This window comes from Nerophis lumbriciformis, linkage group LG08 (genome assembly GCF_033978685.3).
Source record: "Nerophis lumbriciformis linkage group LG08, RoL_Nlum_v2.1, whole genome shotgun sequence".
NCBI lineage: Eukaryota > Metazoa > Chordata > Actinopteri > Syngnathiformes > Syngnathidae > Nerophis > Nerophis lumbriciformis.
The window spans coordinates 2,986,925-3,008,210 of NC_084555.2; the positions used below are offsets into that span (position 1 = coordinate 2,986,925).

Sequence of the window (21,286 nt, forward strand, 5' to 3'; positions counted from 1 at the left end):
ATTTCTTATACATATATATATATATATATATATATATATATATATATATATATATATATATATATATATATATATATATATATATATGAAATACTTGACTTGGTGAATCCTAGCTGTAAATATACTCCTCCCCTCTTAACCACGCCCCCAACCACGTCCCCGCCCCGCCCCCTCCCCCACCTCCCGAAATCGGAGGTCTCAAGGTTGGCAAGTATGCAATAAGAATACAAATAAAAAGCAACAATGAGAATAAAAATATAACAGTAAAATAAGAATATAACAAGAGAAACTAGGCAGTAGTGACCATGTTATGAAAAAGTATGTTATTGTTTTGAGAGAGGAGTTATGAATTAGGTCATAAGTTTCAGAAAAATACGTTCTTTTTTCCCAAATGTATTTTTTTTTCAGTCCAACCTTTTTTCTTCTTGTTTATTTTTGTACAGGAAGTGATTTTAATGTAAGTAAATCTGTAAAAGGTATGGTGTGAATGATTTATCAGTAACCGAATCGGTGAAGGGGTAGGATTTATGATTGAAACGTAACCATAAATGCCCTTCAATGCTTATCCAACAAAAATAAATAATATAAATATGAATAAACACATGCAAACACATCAATCATAAAGAAAAAAATGTTTCAAATATGATTTGTTAAACCTACAGTTTGGTAAAACACGGTAATAGGCTTTCCAGTTCGCGTGCACTATTTCTGCAAGTCCTGCGCGCTCCCGCCGACGCGCTCTCGAGATTTATAGGTCACGTGTTAGTCGTCGTCCAATCCCTTAATTGCCATAGCGGTCCCGCGCGCGCGCCCGTCACCGGAGGAGGAGAAGCGAGGACAGAAGGCGACAGGAAGACACAGCGAGAATAAAAACAATCAGTTATCGCTATTGTTCCCCCATCTCTCTCGCCGGTTAACCGCCTCACCAAAAACCCAGCAGCCATGTCAGAGGAAAAGCCAAAGGTGAGTTTTTGAAAATAATATCTTAAAGTGATGCGTTCATTTAACGTGCACTGTAAAAAAAAAAAAAAAAGGCCTGCTTTGCACGTTTCTCTCAATTGGCGCAAGTGTTTGTTTCGCAAATGAATGACTTCCCGCTCGGTGGTTCACATTGAATCCCCCTGAATCTGGTCATATTGCATTCAAACTTTTTAACATTTTCAGTAGCGGAGAGTAAATCATCGCGTTCGAACGGTAAATTGTCGTTTGTGGGGGTTTTTTTCTTTCTTTGTGGGGGCCACGCGATGTGCGCAAATGCCGCAGTTGTAGCCACCACAATAGGACGCTAGCGAATGTGATGGAATCAGCCGAGCAATTTACACCACAGAGTTGGTATTTGTTGTCTTTTTATTGGCTTCGGTGCTGGTTTAGCAACATTACGACAAAACAAAGCCAAGTAGCGACGCTAAACAATGGCTAAAATCATCGTTTGCGAGTGACCGGGGCGCTCAGCTGCTAGCCTCGAGCTAAATGCTAACGTTAGCATAGCCTAAATAAGAGGCCTTAATGTGGGGTTATGTTTGTTGTGAACAGAAATAAAAAAATAAATAAAAAAATCGTCGTTTTATTTGCACCAGCTAAATTGGTATTTTATTCGTTAAAAATATCTCCCGGGTTAGCTGTTAATTAACCTAACCGTTATTAACGATGACGTCACAATCCCTAACATAGCGATATTGTACGTGCAATGTGTCGTCTAAAGCTATGTCTACACTAAGCCTGATAACCCCATAAACAAATAACTATTTAGCCTAAGCACCGTTTCAGCCACACTCAAACTATCATTTAAGGCCCCCATCATCGGATGATTTTTTTTTACACAGTGCCATGTATTTCTTGAATCTCGGCTCTTTGCTTTGTATGGACTCATTGATCGTTTACAAACTGAGTTCGGAGAGGAAGTGACGCCAGAAAGACCGTGCCCCACACAGGAAGTGACGTCAGAAAGAAGGCATATTCATAATAAAGTGGTTTCGTAACTCGGAGTGAACCACTGGAAATATGGAGGCAAGTCATCCAGACATGTACATGTTTCTCCTTCCGTGTGTACAGACGCTTGTGGAAATCACACATGAATACCTTAAGAGAAAGCAATTGCAGCTATTTGGGATACTACGCATCTCAGATGGCAAGAGCACTTTCGAATGTCCGGGTCAGCTGTGATTCTACTTACTGAAAAACGTTGTCCATTTGTCGAAGGAGAGACAACGAGAATGCGGGCTCCCGTGGATGTGATTTAAAAAAAAGTAGCGTGTGCTTTGTATTACCTGGTCGTCGAGGGAAGACTACGGAAAACGGCGAATATTTTTGGGCTGGCAAAGCAGACTATCAGTTATTGTCCGCCATGCATGTCGCGGACTCAACGTCTAGGTCCAGAGTATATAAAGTCACCATAAGCGAATGGACAATGAAGGTGAATGCAAAAGAGTGAGGAGTGTCCTGACCAGATATCTAGATCCCTAGATTGATTGATGTAAAATGTTCCTTGTCACATTGTGGATTTGTATGTGTTTATTAAAGATTTGATAAATTTATGATAGCTCAGGTGTGATTCACAGCACACTTGATTCCAGTTAATTGAAATACCACAACACTGGATATTGTTCAGATAAGTTAAATTTAAGAACTTGCACACTGGAGGTGACAATGACGTGCGCGTTTTCCGCGCATGCGTATTAGGTCACGTTGCGCCGGTGGAGAAGGGTTGCGGGGGTCTTAAACGGTGGAATTGTTGTGTGTGGACACGGATAAGGTTAGGTGGGATTTACCCTGGATAACCTTATCCGGCTTGGTGTAAACCAGGCCTAACTTTGCGTGGTTGTGTTTGCAGGAGGGCGTCAAGACCGAGAATGACCACATCAACCTGAAGGTTGCAGGGCAAGATGGCTCGGTGGTCCAGTTCAAAATCAAAAGGCACACATCCCTCAGTAAACTCATGAAGGCGTACTGCGAACGACAGGTAAGCTTCAACGACCGGACGCCATTTTACGGTGACCGACAGAAGTGAACGGGCAGCGGCATTCTAACGCTCCAAACAGAAATGACCCAACACCATTAAATGTGGAAATGCTGTGTATTAAACGTACTGCAATCACTGGTTCAAAAACAAATGATATAAACCCCAAAACCAACTGCACAAGAGACATGCTGCAAGCCCATGGAACCAAACAGAAGTTTAAAGTACCTGTAGAGTGGAAAAACTAGTTGCCTTTATATTGAAGCTATTATCATATTTATCTGATGTACGACCCCAAAAGACTCTTAAAGTTAATGAATAAATAGATATGATCAAAATGGTATCATCTCAAGGAGATTACCGAGCCATTTTGAGAGATAATGAGACGGTCCATAACCTTATATTATTGATCCTGAATATAAGGAGGGTGAGCTACAACTTTTAGAAGCTCTTATAAACAGATCCAACTTTGATGAAAACACTAAGCATCATGTAGCAGTATTGCTAAGTGCTAAACAAGAAATACAAACATAATAAAATGATTGCTTACTGTACAATGTCTGCTCTCACTGTGAGGACTGATAGGATGTCCATATCTTCCCGTTTAGATGAATAATTAATTTTAATCCACACGAAGAATTTAAAAAAAGTTGCTGCTGAGTCTGATGCTGTCTTCTGTTGTCTCTCTCTTCGGGTATAAACCGAATGTCACAAATAAAAAACGTTTAGATTCAAGGCTAAATCCTCCTATTATCCATATGAGAGGCATGATTTATAATCTAGAATCGTTTTGACGAGCCGAGACACGATGGTGCGGGCGGCAGCAAACAACACATCGATGCTGCGGTGTTGCATAAGCTTCTTCTTAACAGTTTTATGGCAGTTTGCATTGCTGCCATCTTCAGTTTCATTTTATGATTACTTTAAAGTGCAGCATAAACTATAGTTAGCTCTCGGTTTTCCATGCTAAAAAATACTTCATCTCTCTTAGCGCTTATAACAACATTTCTAATATTTGGTTAATATTCAGGTCACGAAATGTAAATAGAATATTGTTTGCCGTTTTTGAAAGGGTATTTAGAGAGTTTTGTTGGCAAAATAGAGAGACCCCATTGACTCCATTGTTAGTGGACTTTTTATTTATTTACGACTTAAAATGCATTAAATAGGGATTGTGAATGATAGACATGTCTTTCTAATTTTTGCATATTTCCAGTATGACTGGTATGAGTGCAGAGGCGTTACTCCAGTGATGTCAATCTACGGAAATAGCTGAAGGTATTCGGAGCGTAATATTCCAAATGGCGGACTGAATTTGTGGCATTTTGCGATGATTAGATGGTATTTTCAGATACTTTGCGGTTTGAAAATACAGTTGGGTATTGTTTCAATGGATACTAGAGGTGGGGGAAATAATTGATTTTTAGATGCATCGCAGATTTTAAGTTGCAAGTGATAAACGCTTATTTGGTGAAACGAAAAGAAATGTCACACTGCATCAATATACATAAATTAAAGATGCATCAATAATCGATTTGTAATCGAGTTGTAGCTCCTGAATCGTAAGGTGCCCAATTATTCCCACCTCTAATGGATACAATTAAGCATATAAAGTCAACTTGTTTTTCCAGTCTACTAGTACTTTAATGGGGAAGCAAGGCCTAAGGGATGAACCTCATGAAGACGTTGAATAGGTGGAAAAAATTTACACTTGGTCTCCTTTTAACACACACATCTGCTATGTGTGTGTTAAAGGGTGGCTGTACGATGTTGTAAAATGCCAGTGTTGAAAAGTTTACCTTTTCATTCCGTTTCTTCAAAAGTGGTCTACCTTTTTTTGGGGCGTTCCATTCCGTTCTTACCTAACTTACAATTTGCTCCGTGAACTTGCAGCATATTTGTACCGAGGATGTCGTTGTGGCTTGTGCAGCCCTTTGAGACACTTGTGATTTAGGGCTATATAAATAAACATTGATTGGTTGATTTCTGTCATCTCTTTTCTTGGAGAGATTTAGGGCATTTTCCTGTTACGTTTTCTTTATGGTGTTTTTGTTTCTGGATCATTTCTGTGTTTGGAGGGGCAGATACATGGATCTGCTATCTTCCAGTTCCTCAACTAATGGTTCTCAAATTTTATAACTCCCAAAACGCCTCACAAGTCTTGAGCTTTGCAAGTGTCCACACTTTGGCTACCTCAGGCTCCAATTACCAGGGCTGTTTAGCTTTGAATATGTCGTTTGGTTATTTGCTTTAAACAGTTAATATTTCGACACAAGAAAAATATGTAATTAGAAATGCTTTTTGACAGATCTTTAGTTATTTCTAGGGGTGTTCGGATCCGACATTGATACTGAACAACGGTCTGATGCCGCTAAAAACATGTATCTACTTATATTGGCTTATGTCTAAAATCTCCGATACAAGCAGTCCTGCAGCGTGTTTACTTTTGCAGAGCACGACCGCCAGTTAACATCTAAATGTCCTCCAATAAGCACACAAGATTGGTCTTTTCTTGTATTTTAGTGAAGTCATTCACAACAGCTAAGCACAGAATAGCACACAAGCTAGACTTATGTAATAAGTGTCCTTATATGGCAATCTAAAACAGCACATTTATCAATATAATCAAGTATCAATTACTATAGTTGCATATTACTTACACATACAAAGTCTTCAAGACAGAAGCGAATTAGAAAGTATCCAGTAACAATCGTGTCCGCGTCATTCAACTTACTGCGTCATGAGCTTAATTAACTTTAAAGAGCCATTATGTGTTTTCTACATTCAAAACACTTCCCTGTGGTCACATAACATGTAATGTAAAGTGAATTATATTATATAGCGCTTTTCTCTAGTTACTCAAAGCGCTTTACATAGTGAAACCCATTATCTAAATTACGTTTGGGTGGCACTGGGAGCGGGTCTTGCCCAAGGACACAACGGCCATGACTAGGATGGCGTAAGCGGGGATTCGAGCCTGGAACCCCCAATTTGCTGGCATGGACGCTCTGCCAACCGAGCCACGGCACCCAATGGTGGATGTTAGGTCAAAATGTTGCATAGAATTTTTTTACAGACCGTTTAGGAGACTCTTTCTGACCGTCTCTTCAGGATTGCGCCGTTTTGTCGGCAGTTTTATTTATGTGGCTGCACTTCGACAGCGTCTTCTCCCCATCATCCATGTTGTAGTGTTTAGCGCTTCCATAGCGAGGCTACCGAAAAATTAAGTTCGAACTATACGCTACGTTGTATTAGAAATGGCATCAGTGGTGGATGCATATGCATGTACGAGCCAGTCTGCTCCACAACAAGAGGCTAGCCCAAAATGAGCCTATTGATTACAGCGCTGACTACAATGGCAGACTCGCGCAAAGCACTACGGGTACATTTTTATCATATATGGAGATAGCTGCTGACGTCACAGGGCAGAGCAAATTCCAAACGGCTCGCTTGGAGGAAAAATTAAGGAAGGCAAGATTGTTTTATAACTATATCCGTAATGCCTCCATGGCTAGCTCTCAAATTTTCTGGACTGATGCAGATCCCAAATACACAACAGTAGGTACCAATAGGTAGAAAGGTTGGTTTTGCTTAATAGGGCACCTTTCAATGAATTATTGTGACCACTATGTGACGCCAAAAACAAAGTAGCATTTCAATTTAAACACTGCATGAATCTGTCTGTTTGATAATGAATGCCCTGTACTAAATCCTTGCTGTTTTCTTCATTACAGGGACTATCAATAAGGCAGATCAGGTTCAGGTTTGACGGCCAGCCAATCAATGAGACTGATACACCTTCGCAGGTAAGAGCCCCTCGCTCTGTCAATTTAGGGGATCCTACAATGTCAGAAACAAACTCTTCCGGTCAACTTCCTCCTTTGGTTTTAACTCCCACAGTTGGGATAAACATTATTTCTTGCAGTTCACTGAAGTCCCACAGCCATAATGACACCCTTAGCCCACATATTTAACTGTAAAAATGTTTGCATGTGTGATATGAAGTTGTTAAAACAAAACAGTCCAATGCACATTTGACTTTTTAACTGTTGTAACTGGCGTGCAAGTGTAAAAATAAGTTAACCACTGCAGTTGTAATTTATTTCACTGTCGTAGTAATACGCTTGAACGCTTGCTTCTCAATTATTTTCTGTTACGCCCCCCTTGTAAGAAGAAAAATCCACCCCTCCACTGTGACAATAAATAGTATCATTTGTCTATAAAATTGTTATAAGTACACCTCTGCATAACATTGTATCCTTATTAAAATAAAATAAAACAAGAAAAAAGAAAGATCCACTAATAACGAATAACCATACAAACATCGTTTTTTAGTCTGTAACAAAATAGTCAAAGTGCATCAGTTTGCCTACAATTTAAAAAAGTATCCTTATTTAAACTATAGGCATTTTTGCCCAACTTGAACCGTTTGATACTGAAAAATAAACTAAACTCAATAAATAACAAATTCAAATAGATCAGCAACATTAACGCAAAAGCACAATATACAAGACTAACACGTATGTACAAAAAATTAATAAAACAATTACCGTACTTTTCGGAGTATAAGTCGCACCGGAGTATAAGTCGCACCGGCCGAAAATGCATAATAAAGAAGGAAAAAAACATATATAAGTCACACTGGAATATAAGTCGCATTTTTGGGGGAATTTATTTTGATAAAATCCAACACCAAGAATATACATTTGAAAGGCAATTTAAAATAAATAAAGAATAGTGAACAACAGGCTGAATAAGTGTACGTTATATGAGGCATAAATAACCAACTGGTATGTTAACGTAACATATTATGGTAAGAGTCATTCAAATAACTAACATATAGAACATGCTATACGTTTACCAAACAATCTGTCACTCCTAATCGCTAAATCCCATGAAATCTTATACGTCTAGTCTCTTACGTGAATGAGCTAAATAATATTATTTTATATTTTACGGTAATGTGTTAATAGTTTCAAACATAAGTCGCTCCTGAATATAAGTCGCACCCCCGGCCAAACTATGAAAAAAAACTGCGACTTATAGTCCGAAAAATACGGTAGTGCTGGGTTTTCTTTAATAAATAAAATTAAGGAAGTCAGGATTAATGGCTACAATTAGCACCTTTTGCAGTTTTCAAAGTGGGGTTTAAGCAATGATACTGATAAAGCACGCACCCCATTATTTGAGAAGGACTGGTCTGAATGCATGAGTTGCACTTAAAGATAAATCCGCTTACTTACTTATTACACCTTGCGTCTTTCTCTTTTAAAAATCCTTTTGAGGATATCATTCTGCAAAAAAAAAAGTCAATGGTCTACTAATGGAAGATGTGTGTCTTCCTCTTTTAGCTGGAGATGGAAGACGAAGACACCATAGACGTTTTCCAGCAGCAGACAGGCGGCCTCTGCTAAAGCCCCTCCCACCTCAGTGACCGCCACCATCAGACCACACCCCTCTGACATCAACACCCGTCATCGCACCTCTCAGCTATTATTATTATTATTATTATTGACTATTTGTTCAGTTAAGCTATGTCATGTTGGGCTTCGGGGTGGGGCACTACTTTCTCTAGGTGTGAGTGAGGAACACAGGCTGTGATTGGACCAACGGCTATCCAGTAGTGTTACTGTCCGTCAAAGGGCCACCCATATTTCATTTTTCCCCTCGTGTTTTTTTTCTGAACCCCTGCTGTCCTTGAAATTGTTTTTAAAAAAAGCTCTGCTTTTTAGCCGGCTCCACTAAAGAAATGTGCGTTTTGTAACCCCCTTGCCGCCGCAGAATAGACGCCCGCTCGTTTTTCTGTACAGACACAACAGAATGGATGTAAGCTAAATATCGGCCACACGGAAGGAGTCTGTACTTTTTGGTTACTTCCTTTTTCTTTCTCGTCGTCCCACGTGCGTACCGCCAAGTATTTATTCCGACTGACAGATGGCTGCATGGATAGAACGGACGGCCACTTGGGGCCCCCGTCCTGTAAATTCAGTATATTATTGTGAAACACCTCACTTCTTTGCCTACCGTTTTTGCTTTGATATAAAATGGCCTAAAATTTGTGCAAATGCGACATCATTTTTATTTGTGGGGGGCGCCCAAGCAGTTCCCGGGCCGTGGGGAGGTGCACGACAACACGCTTTGTATTATACGCTAAGAATCTTCATCCAGTCTTGTATTGTAGCTTTAAAATACTGTTCTAGGAGATTTACGCTTTTCTCCCGCAGATGCCCTCCTTAGCATTTTAATGTCATGTACTCCCTTTTGGGAAAAAATAGAAATAGTTCACTTCGGTTTCTGTGTGCGTCCAGTCCATATAAGAGCATTCTTAATCTGAAATCACTAAAGCTCTCCTGTTTTGGATTTTTGCATCAAAATAAGCACATTTTCCCCTGAATGAATTTGAGTTCTCTTGGATTAGTTTCTATAAAAAAACACAACTTTACAACGAAAGGGGCCCAGGTCTTTATCATGTTATTTGTTTCTCTACTGATTTGTACATTATTTGTGGTCTTTTACTACTGTATACAATAAATATAGTTTGGTACTCAGATTTATTTGGTGCAAGCCTGTTTTTTTGGTCTATAAAATAAATTCTAATTTGGTTTACTAAAGTATAAAGTGGAATCATCATAACTGTACGTTTTACTTGGTAATTGTGTTTTCCAAATATTGAGGAAAAATATAACTCGTTAACCTGCTGGAGCACTAGATGGCGCCACTCAACAGCCATTCCGGTACCTTTTTCCTGATAGGCTACTTTTTTATTTATTTTTTAATCATTTTATTTTTATAAACCTTTATCTATAATATTCAACATTTACATACAAGCAAATAAATAATAAACAAGTACAAAACAGCGGCAGGGGGTTGTAAACTCAATAAAGCAACTAAAGTAGAATGCAAAATATATATATATATATATATATATGTCTTAATAAGGTTATCCAAAAAATAGTGCTCGATACCGTAGTAGAGCGCAATATATGTATGTGTGGGGAAAAAAAAATCACAAGACTATTTCATCTCTACAGGCCTGTTTCATGAGGGGGGTACCCTCAATCGTCAGGAGATTTTAATGGGAGCATTCGCATACCATGGTTTATATATACCTACCGGAATCAATAAACGGCTATCGATGCTGTCATCTAGCAAAGCTGAATTTGACCAAGCAACCCCCCCGTACCAAAAAGCCCTTGATGAAAGCGGATACAATTTCACCCTCACCTATGAACCCACGCCAGGAAACCAGCCAAAAAAGAACAGAAAAAGAAACGGCATCATCTGGTACAACCCCCCATACAGCAAAAACGTCTCAACGAACATTGGACACAAATTCCTCAACCTGATTGACAAACACTTTCCCAAAGACAACAACCTAAGAAAAGTATTCAACAAGAACAACATCAAATTGAGCTACAGCTGCATGAACAATATACGACAAATCATCTCAAACCACAACAAAACAATTGCAAATGAGCCGTCGACCCCCAGTCAGAACGACTCCAAAACCAACAAAGCATGTAACTGTCGAAAGAAACCTGATTGCCCCCTCAACGGGGGATGCTTACAAACATCAGTTGTCTACCAATCTAAGGTAATACGCAAGGATATTAACACATCCGACACATATGTAGGATTAACCGAGGGTGAATTCAAAACCAGATGGAACAACCACAAGGCTTCTTTCAGGAACAAAAACCTGCGAAATACCACAGAACTCAGCAAACACATTTGGGACCTCAAAGACAATAATGTTGAATATTCAATAACATGGCAAATTCTTGCATCCAGCACACCTTACAATAGTGGTAATAAAAGATGCAACCTATGCTTGAAAGAGAAACTGTTTATTATCTACCGTCCAGACCTGTCATCCCTCAACAAGCGCAGCGAAATTGTAACAACATGCCGCCATAGACGGAAACACCTCCTAGGTAACACATGAACCAATCACCACGCCCCTAGGCCAGCCTGTACCCACCCACTCTGTGCCCTATATAAACCATGGTATGCGAATGCTCCCATTAAAATCTCCTGACGATTGAGGGTACCCCCCTCATGAAACAGGCCTGTAGAGATGAAATAGTCTTGTGATTTTTTTTCCCCACACATACATATATATATATATATATATATATATATATATATATATATATATATATGTGTGTGTAGCAGTGTGTAAAGCCATAGGCTCACACAAGTTCCGTAAATAATCCAAATTTGGAGCACAGCATCATGGTTTTCACAGCTTTTTGGTTGTTACAGGTAGAAAGCGTTTTAAAGTACCTGATAGGCTACCTTATCAAGCTGTAAAATTTGATTTGCTGGTAAGATTAGTTGAATAAAAGCTCTGGTGCTTTGATGTCTCAAAGCAGGAATAAGGAAACAAACGTGTCCACATTTAGATCTGAAACAGACATTATTAGCATATGTGCTACTATATTTTCAGCTTTGTAAATGTGCTGGTTATGGTTGAAAAAAACTGTTAAACAGCTACACATCTGAATATTTTAATTAAAAAAATTAAATAGTTGTAAAATAATATATTTCTCATGCTAATAAAATAAATAGCCATACTATTATAACCTCTTGTAATGTTCTTGTTTTCACGTTTAATTACCTTAGTACGTTTTAACTTAACATTAATAATGATGTATGCATTTTGAAGTTTTATTTCTTTTGTCACAAAAAATAGTGACACTTTTCCACTGCGATACAGACATTGGAGCATTGCGTATTGGCTATACCGATCTTAATCCGATTTGATATCAACACAAGTCATACATACGGTACTTGTATCATTTTGTAGTGTGGGATGTTAGAAAGCATTTGGTCAAGTGAAATTGCTCAGAGAACAATCGTAGGTGTAGGTGTAGGTACACTATGAGTTTGACACCCATGTTTTAGACTATGTTCAATATATACAGGTAAAAGCCAGTAAATTAGAATATTTTGAAAAACTTGATTTATTTCAGTAATTGCATTCAAAAGGTGTAACTTGTACATTATATTTATTCATTGCACACAGACTGATGCATTCAAATGTTTATTTCATTTAATTTTGATGATTTGAAGTGGCAACAAATGAAAATCCAAAATTCCGTGTGTCACAAAATTAGAATATTACTTAAGGCTAATACAAAAAAGGGATTTTTAGAAATGTTGGCCAACTGAAAAGTATGAAAATGAAAAATATGAGCATGTACAATACTCAATACTTGGTTGGAGCTCCTTTTGCCTCAATTACTGCGTTAATGCGGCGTGGCATGGAGTCGATGAGTTTCTGGCACTGCTCAGGTCTTATGAGAGCCCAGGTTGCTCTGATAGTGGCCTTCAACTCTTCTGCGTTTTTGGGTCTGGCATTCTGCATCTTCCTTTTCACAATACCCCACAGATTATCTATGGTGCTAAAGTCAGGGGAGTTGGCGGGCCAATTTAGAACAGAAATACCATGGTCCGTAAACCAGGCATGGGTAGATTTTGCGCTGTGTGCAGGCGCCAAGTCCTGTTGGAACTTGAAATCTCCATCTCCATAGAGCAGGTCAGCAGCAGGAAGCATGAAGTGCTCTAAAACTTGCTGGTAGACGGCTGCGTTGACCCTGGATCTCAGGAAACAGAGTGGACCGACACCAGCAGATGACAAGGCACCCCAAACCATCACTGATGGTGGAAACTTTACACTAGACTTCAGGCAACGTGGATCCTGTGCCTCTCCTGTCTTCCTCCAGACTCTGGGACCTCGATTTCCAAAGGAAATGCAAAATTTGCATGGTTGGGTGATGGTTTGGGGTGCCATGTCATCTGCTGGTGTCGGTCCACTCTGTTTCCTGAGATCCAGGGTCAACGCAGCCGTCTACCAGCAAGTTTTAGAGCACTTCATGCTTCCTGCTGCTGACCTGCTCTATGGAGATGGAGATTTCAAGTTCCAACAGGACTTGGCGCCTGCACACAGCGCAAAATCTACCCGTGCCTGGTTTACGGACCATGGTATTTCTGTTCTAAATTGACCCGCCAACTCCCCTGACCTTAGCCCCATAGAAAATCTGTGGGGTATTGTGAAAAGGAAGATGCAGAATGCCAGACCCAAAAACGCAGAAGAGTTGAAGGCCACTATCAGAGCAACCTGGGCTCTCATAACACCTGAGCAGTGCCAGAAACTCATCGACTCCATGCCACGCCGCATTAACGCAGTAATTGAGGCAAAAGGAGCTCCAACCAAGTATTGAGTATTGTACATGCTCATATTTTTCATTTTCATACTTTTCAGTTGGCCAACATTTCTAAAAATCCCTTTTTTGTATTAGCCTTAAGTAATATTCTAATTTTGTGACACACGGAATTTTGGATTTTCATTTGTTGCCACTTCAAATCATCAAAATTAAATGAAATAAACATTTGAATGCATCAGTCTGTGTGCAATGAATAAATATAATGTACAAGTTACACCTTTTGAATGCAATTACTGAAATAAATCAAGTTTTTCAAAATATTCTAATTTACTGGCTTTTACCTGTATGTCTATCTTTTTTGCTATTGTGTGCTTAGCTGTTGTGTAGCTGCTAGCTCCTAGTAGTCTACAGTATCGCTTACCATGTTTAACTTTTGTAAATGACTTGACTAAAATACAAGAAAAGACCAACTCCATCCATTTTCTACCGCTTATTCCCTTTGGGGTCGCGGGGGGCGCTGGAGCCTATCTCAGCTACAATCGGGCGGAAGGCGGGGTACACCAGAAAAGACCAACTGTGTGTGGTTATTGAAGGACATTTAGATGTAGACTCCCTGTCCAGTTAACAGCTGCTTATAGCAGAGATTTTAGATGCAGGCCCATATCATTGCATACGTTTAATGTTTTTTGTTGTTTTTGTTGTTGTTGATTTCAAGCCGATATCAATATTAGATCAAGAAACTCCTACATTTTAAGGAAATTCTTGCCAGAAATGTCTTATATAATTATTGGTCACATCATTAGGTATGCCTGCACCATCTAATTCTCAAAGCGTGAATTAAAAGGCGCTGGCACAAAGCTATTATCTGCCTGTTGTGTGTGTGTGTGTGTGTGTGTGTGTGTGTGTTCTTGTATTTCTACCCTTCTTGAGACCTCAACAAGGAAAAGTACCTTACATATGAGGACCGGTGAACAAGTTAGGACATAAATCATGGTCCCAATACGGAAAAGCATTGCATCTAATAGAAAATGTCTCATTTGCACCCCTGGTGGTGAAATATATAAAAATTAGGGTGGTCCCAAGAAGGAGGGATTTTTCAAATTGACTGTGTGTCGGTTTTAAAAGTGCTCCCCCTCTGGTCAACATATGAAATAACAAGTGTGTGTAAAAAAAAATAAATTAAGTGCTCCCCCTCTGGTCAACATATGTAATAACAAGTGTGTGTAAGAAATTGAAATGTGCCCCCTTTGGCCAAATTTTATTTTATTTTTTTAATAAATAAATATGTATATAAAGACATACTGTAATAACTTGAAGTAAATAATGAAGATTAAAAACCAATTACAAAAAAAAATAAAAAATAAAATAAAAATGGTATTTGCATAGTATGTATATATTATATTATATAATTATAAACAAAACAATTAAAAAAAATAAAAATGAACTAAAAGCTTAATGTTGTAAATACAAATCTTTATATATCTAGAAAGGGTGGTCCTAAAGAGGTAGGCATTTTTCAGAGGTCTCAAGAAGGTAACAAATAAAAGAATGTGTGTGTGTGTGTGTGTGTGTGTGTGTGTGTGTGTGTGTGTTTGTTTGTTTGTTTTCTTGTATTTCTACCCTTCTTGAGACCTCAACAAGGAAAAGTACCTTACATATGAGGACCGGTGAACAAGTTAGGACATAAATCATGGTCCCAATACGGAAAAGCATTGCATATAATAGAAAATGTCTCATTTGCACCCCTTGTGGTGAAATCTATCAAAATTAGGGTGGTCCCAAGAAGGAGGGATTTTTCAAATTGACTGTGTGTCGGTTTTAAAAGTGCTCCCCCTCTGGTCAACATATGAAATAACAAGTGTGTGTAAAAAAAAAAAATTAAGTGCTCCCCCTCTGGTCAACATATGAAATAAGTGTGTGTAAAAAAAAAATTAAGTGCTCCCCCTCTGGTCAACATATGTAATAACAAGTGTGTGTAAGAAATTGAAATGTGCCCCCTTTGGCCAAATTTTATTTTATTTTTTTAATAAATAAATATGTATATAAAGACATAATGTAATAACTTGAAGTAAATAATGAAGATTAAAAACCAATTACAAAAAAAAATAAAAATAAAATAAAAATGGTATTTGCATAGTATGTATATATTATATTATATAATTATAAACAATACAATTCAAAAAAATAAAAATGAACTAAAAGCTTAATGTTGTAAATACAAATCTTTATATATCTAGAAAGGGTGGTCCTAAAGAGGTAGGCATTTTTCAGAGGTCTCAAGAAGGTAACAAATAAAAGAATGTGTGTGTGTGTGTGTGTGTGTGTGTGTGTGTTTGTTTGTTTGTTTTCTTGTATTTCTTGTATTTCTACCCTTCTTGAGACATCAACAAGGAAAAGTGCCTTCCATATGAGGACCGGTGAACAAGTTAGGACATAAATCATGGTCCCAATACGGAAAAGCATTGCATCTAATAGAGAATGTCTCATTTGCACCCCTGGTGGTGAAATATATCAAAATTAGGGTGGTCCCAAAAAGGAGGAATTTTTCGAATTGACTGTGTGTCAAGGGCTCCCTCTCTGGTCAACATATGAAATAACAAGTGGGTGTAAGAAATTGAAATGTGCCCCCTTTGGCCAAAATTAATTAAAAAAAATAAAATAAAAAATTAATACAAATATATATATATTTATATAAAGACATACTGTAATAACTTGAAGTAAATAATTAAGATTAAAAACCAATTACAAACTAAAAAATTCAAAAAAATAAAAATGAACTAAAAGCTTACCTTTTTATATTTGCATTGTATGTATATATTATTAATTTTGTAAATACAAATCTTTATATATCTAGAAAGGGTGGTCCTAAAGAGGTAGGCATTTTTCGAAGGTCTCAAGAAGGTAACAAATACAAGAATGTTTGTGTGTGTGTGTTCTTGTATTTCTATCCTTCTTGAGACATCAACAAGGAAAAGTACCTTCCATATGAGGACCGGTGAACAAGTTAGGACATAAATCATGGTCCCAATACGGAAAAGCATTGCATCTAATAGAGAATGTCTCATTTGCACCCCCTGGTGGTTAAATCTATAAAAATTAGGGTGGTCCCAAAAAGGAGGGATTTTTCAAATTGACTGTGTGTTGGTTTTAAAATTGCTCTTCCTCTGGTCAACATATGAAATAACAAGTGTGTAAAAAAATAAAATTAAGTGCTCCCCCTCTGGTCAACATATGCAGAGGTGGGTAGTAACGCGCTACATTTACTCCGTTACATCTACTTGAGTAACTTTTGGGATAAATTGTACTTCTAAGAGTAGTTTTAATGCAACTTACTTTTACTTTTACTTGAGTATATTTATAGAGAAGAAACGCTACTTTTACTCCGTTACTTTTATCTACATTCAGCTCGCTACTCGCTACTAATTTTTATTGATCTGTTAATGCACGCTTTGTTTGTTTTGGTCTGTCAGACAGACCTTCAAAGTGCCTGCGTTACTGGTGACGTTTCACTCCGTTCCACCAATAAAATGCAGTCACTAGTGACGTTTGACTCCGTTCCACCAATCAGATGCAGTCACTGGTGACGTTGGACCAATCAAACAGAGCCAGGCGGTCACATGACCTGACTTAAACAAGTTGAAAAACTTATTGGGGTGTTACCATTTAGTGGTCAATTGTACGGAATATGTACTGTACTGTGCAATCTACTAATACAAGTTTCAATCAATCAATCAAAAGTGTGAAGGAAAAAAGACACTTTTTTATTTCAAACGTACATCCCGTCACAAGCCTAAAGACTGACTGCACAGTTCCTGTCTTCACAATAAAAGTGCCGCTCCATCGCGCTTGCGCTTTCAAAATAAGAGTCTCCGAAAGCCAGCGCAAACAAGCTAGCAAGCTACGGAATTTGCCGCCAATGTATTTCTTGTAAAGTGTGTGAAAACGAATATGGAAGCTGGACAAATAAGATACCAAAAACCAACCACTTTCATGTGGTCTTAGACAGAAAGGAGGAACTTTTTTTCTCCTGCATTTGAAAACGTGGACGTTAAACACTGCTGTCTGATTAAAATCAATGCAAGTCATCAGAATCAGGTAATACACCAACTTATATTCTTGTCAACATGAAAGAAAGGAATCTATATGTGTTAAACATGCATGTATATTCATTAAAACACCTTTAACATGTAAACAAAAACGGCAAAATAAATAAATATAAATGATATACTGTATATATCAATGTATGTGTATATATATATATATATATATATATATATATATATATATATATATATATGATATGTGTGTGTATGTTACTCATCAGTTACTCAGTACTTGAGTAGTTTTTTCACAACATACTTTTTTACTTTTACTCAAGTAAATATTTGGGTGACTACTCATTACTTTTACTTGAGTAATAAATCTCTAAAGTAACAGTACTCTTACTTGAGTACAATTTCTGGCTACTCTACCCACCTCTGAACATATGTAATAAGTGTGTGTAAGAAATTGAAATGTGACCCCTTTGGCCAAAATTAATTTTTTTTTAAATTAAATAAATATGTATATAAAGACATACTGTAATAACGAAGTAAATAATGAAGATTAAAAACCAATTACAAAAAAAAATAAAAAAATGTTATTTGCATAGTATGTATATATTATTAATGTTGTAAATACAAATCTTTATATATCTAGAAAGGGTGGTCCTAAAGAGGTAGGCATTTTTTCAGAGGTCTCAAGAAGGTAACAAATACAAGAAAATGTGTGTGTGTGTGTGTGTGTGTGTGTGTGTGTGTGTGTGTGTGTGTGTGTGTGTGTGTGTGTGTGTGTGTGTGCGTGCGCGCGTTTAAAGGGGCGGGAAAAAGCAGGCGGATGAGTGACAGGCTCATTTGCATGGCAGGCCCTTGAAAAAGGGCTCTGCAGGTGCACCACTCTCCTCACTCTCGCAGACATACAGACACACATACATCATCCGGAACATTCTTGGCTCCTTCTTCGTTTTGTTTTTCCCCAACAGGACCGGACCGCTTGTTTTATATTTTTATTTTGTTTAGAATGATGTGAAGATGTTTTCTATGATCCGTTCGCAAAGGAATTTCTCTCCAAGGGATCATCCCATATGGAAACACTTTGACATGGAGACGTTTCCAGCGAACAACTACTGAAACCGTGCGGTGATGTCATCGCTGATCTTCGTGCAGCTCCTTCTTCTAAGCCTGAGGGCCACCCACATGACCTCTGACCTGAGGGCACAATGTCCAGGTAAGCCCCCGTCAACCTTTCTCTTCTCCTTTAATTGCTCTAGAAGCTACCGTCAAGTGATTCCCCGTTAATGATTATCCAGCGGCAGCTATTTATGGTTCCATCCGAAATTCCGGGAAAAGCCCTCCAGCCAAAATTCCTCTGGATAGCATTCGCATCGTCTGGAGGCGCAGCGCATAGAACGAGATGCCATTTGTTTTCATTTTATTCCCAAAGACCAATAAAGACACCGAGCAGCAAGCACATGTTATTATGATGTTATTTGGGCTTTATTGGCTACAATTAATCATGATACTAGTATATCAACCACTCCCGGAGCCTCAACAACACCCTGGGCTGTTCTTCACACGGCAGGAATTCCTGCATGCATGCATGCTATGACATTATTTATTAGGTAATAGCAGGAGTTCCCACTCCAGAAGCTTTCATGCCCTCAAAAGGAAGGCAGCGCCCACTTTTATTACACACAATCGTCTCCATAAAACCACCTTAATTATCACTATAGAAAGATATTTTTCAATTGAAATACTAAATGCCTAAAAGCATTTTCCATTATGCCTGCAACTGTTTTGCAAGAGCAGTACACAAACATAAAAAAACATGTCTGAGTTTTATGCTCATGGGTTGTGCAATTGAATAATGTCTTTGCATCTTTACAGTGCAAGAAATGATATTTAGTTACCTAAATGTATGTCAAATGACAGGAAAAAGGAAGAATGAAATAATACGGGTAGTCGAATGCAGTAGAATAGGGTTAATGAAAAAAATAAAGGAAATTATTTTTGGAAAATGTACATTGAGGTAACAACATTTTTTTAAGGTGAGTGAAATTTTGAATTTACAAGTATTTTAACTCATTTTTAAAAGTACTAAGCTGACTGCCTATACATATATATATATGTATATGTATATATATATATATATATATATATACATATATATATCAGTGACGTGCAGTCACTAGAGGCAGGTGAGGCGGGGCCTCACCTGCCATCATGGAAAGAAAAAAAATGTAAAAAGAAAAATGTTTTATTAAATTGCTATATGTATCTAGTGATTATACTATAAAGTTATTTTCCTTTTAACTTCACCCGTTTTAGATTATTTTTATTTAAAATCGCTGAATTTTCACATTTGCCGTTCAAATACTGAGAAGAGACGGTGCGGTGATCAGCAGCCAGTTGAGGCACGTCACTGGTTGTGCCTCACCATGGATTGCGGACTCGGCTAACTGCTGGTCTGCTGTGCAGTGAGACCGTATTGCTATATGAATTATATTATACATTTCCATAGTTTAGTTAGCTGAGGTATATAATGTACAGTGTATTTTGTCAACATCTGTATGTGTGTAACGTATTTCTTGTGCTGAGCGATCATAAAACGGCTGCAAAAGACGCACTGGCTGAGGCTCGCCTCCTGCACCCCCGCCGTAGAATGCACGGCAACCCCTGACAGGAGTGTTATATCAACTAAAGCCCACACTTAAACTTTCCACGTGCAAGATTGAATCTATTTAAAAAAGTTATTTCATAAGAAGCCAAAAAGTGCAAAAACAATAATGTTGGTGTTGGAGGAGTTGTGAATGACTGCAGGGCCACAACATTAGGTACACCTGCAGACTGCAGGTGTACCTAATTCACAACTCCTCCAACACGAACATTATTGTTTTTGCACTTTTTGGCTTCTTATTAAATAACTTTTGTAACCTATTTTCATGGGCTTTCCTCTTTGTGATGTTAAGTTCCTGTTATGCGCTGTTATACAGTATATGCCTTGAGCTCTTATTTTGAAGGCGCTAAGAGCGGAAGTGATGTCACGGAGTGGAGCGTAGGTTTTTGAAAGAAGGTAAATAAAGTGGTCCCCGTGTAAACTGGAGCCTCCATGTTTGTTATTTTGTAGTTTCATACAGTATAGGCGACATTTATAAACCCTCGGTTACACTTTTTTAAATAGATTCAATCTTGCACGTGGAAAGTTTAAGTGAGGGCTTTAGTTGCGGCGCATGGACTTAATTTCTAAGTAAAGGTAAGACCATAATAACGTTTTTTTTAATTAAATGTGCTTTTTTTGTGTGCTACAGTTTGTATGTGTAAAGTTAAAGTTAAGTTAAAGTACCAATGATTGTCACACACACACTAGGTGTGGTGAAATTTGTCCTCTGCATTTGACCCATCCCCTTGTTCACCCCCTGGGAGGTGAGGGGAGCAGTGGGCAGCAGCGGCGCCGCGCCCGGGAATCATTTTTGGTGATTTAACCCACAATTCCAACCCTTGATGCTGAGTGCCAAGCAGGGAAGAATGCTGGTATGAGCTTTTAAACATAACCCGTTAACTGCTGCCAATCAAATGATGAATAAGATACTCTTTAGGGTTCATATGTTTGCAAATCTGACTGTGATGAAGTCAGTGCCTCACCAGCCATCAACCTCACCGCATGTCACTGATATATATATATATATATATATATATATATATATACCGGTATATATATATATATATATATATATATATATATATATCCATCCATCCCATCCATTTTCTACCGCTTATTCCCTTTGGGGTCGCGGGGGGCGCTGGAGCCTATCTCAGCTATATATATATATATATATATATATATTATATATATATATATATATATATATATATATATATATATATATATATATATATATATATATATATATATATATAAAAGTATTTACAAGTATTTTAACTCATTTTTAAAAGTACTAAGCTGACTGACTTATATATATATATATATATATATATATATATATATATATATATATATATATATATATATATATATATATATATACAACATCAGTTGTCTACCAATCTAAGGTAATACGCAAGGACATTAACACATCCGACACATATGTAGGATTAACCGAGGG

At 37.8% G+C, this 21,286-nt stretch overlaps 2 protein-coding genes across 2 annotated transcripts in view; both read left to right on the top strand.

The window, feature by feature from the left end:
- The first annotated feature begins 794 nt into the window (after positions 1 to 794).
- On the top strand, positions 795 to 9,506 carry sumo3a (small ubiquitin like modifier 3a). Its single transcript, XM_061968134.2, has 4 exons — positions 795 to 963; positions 2,831 to 2,959; positions 6,691 to 6,762; positions 8,308 to 9,506. Exons 1-4 carry the CDS (start codon positions 943 to 945, stop codon positions 8,368 to 8,370), a joined length of 285 nt encoding a protein of 94 aa, XP_061824118.1. The 5' UTR covers positions 795 to 942; the 3' UTR covers positions 8,371 to 9,506.
- Positions 9,507 to 17,497: 7,991 nt separating this feature from the next.
- The window catches only part of LOC133611399 (thrombospondin-type laminin G domain and EAR repeat-containing protein-like), a 67,125-nt gene continuing 63,336 nt past the window's right edge, over positions 17,498 to 21,286 (top strand). Inside the window, exon 1 of the mRNA XM_061968135.2 lies at positions 17,498 to 18,390. Coding sequence (XP_061824119.1) covers positions 18,306 to 18,390 — 85 coding nt within the window. The 5' untranslated portion in view covers positions 17,498 to 18,305. The remainder of the gene's footprint in view (positions 18,391 to 21,286) is intronic.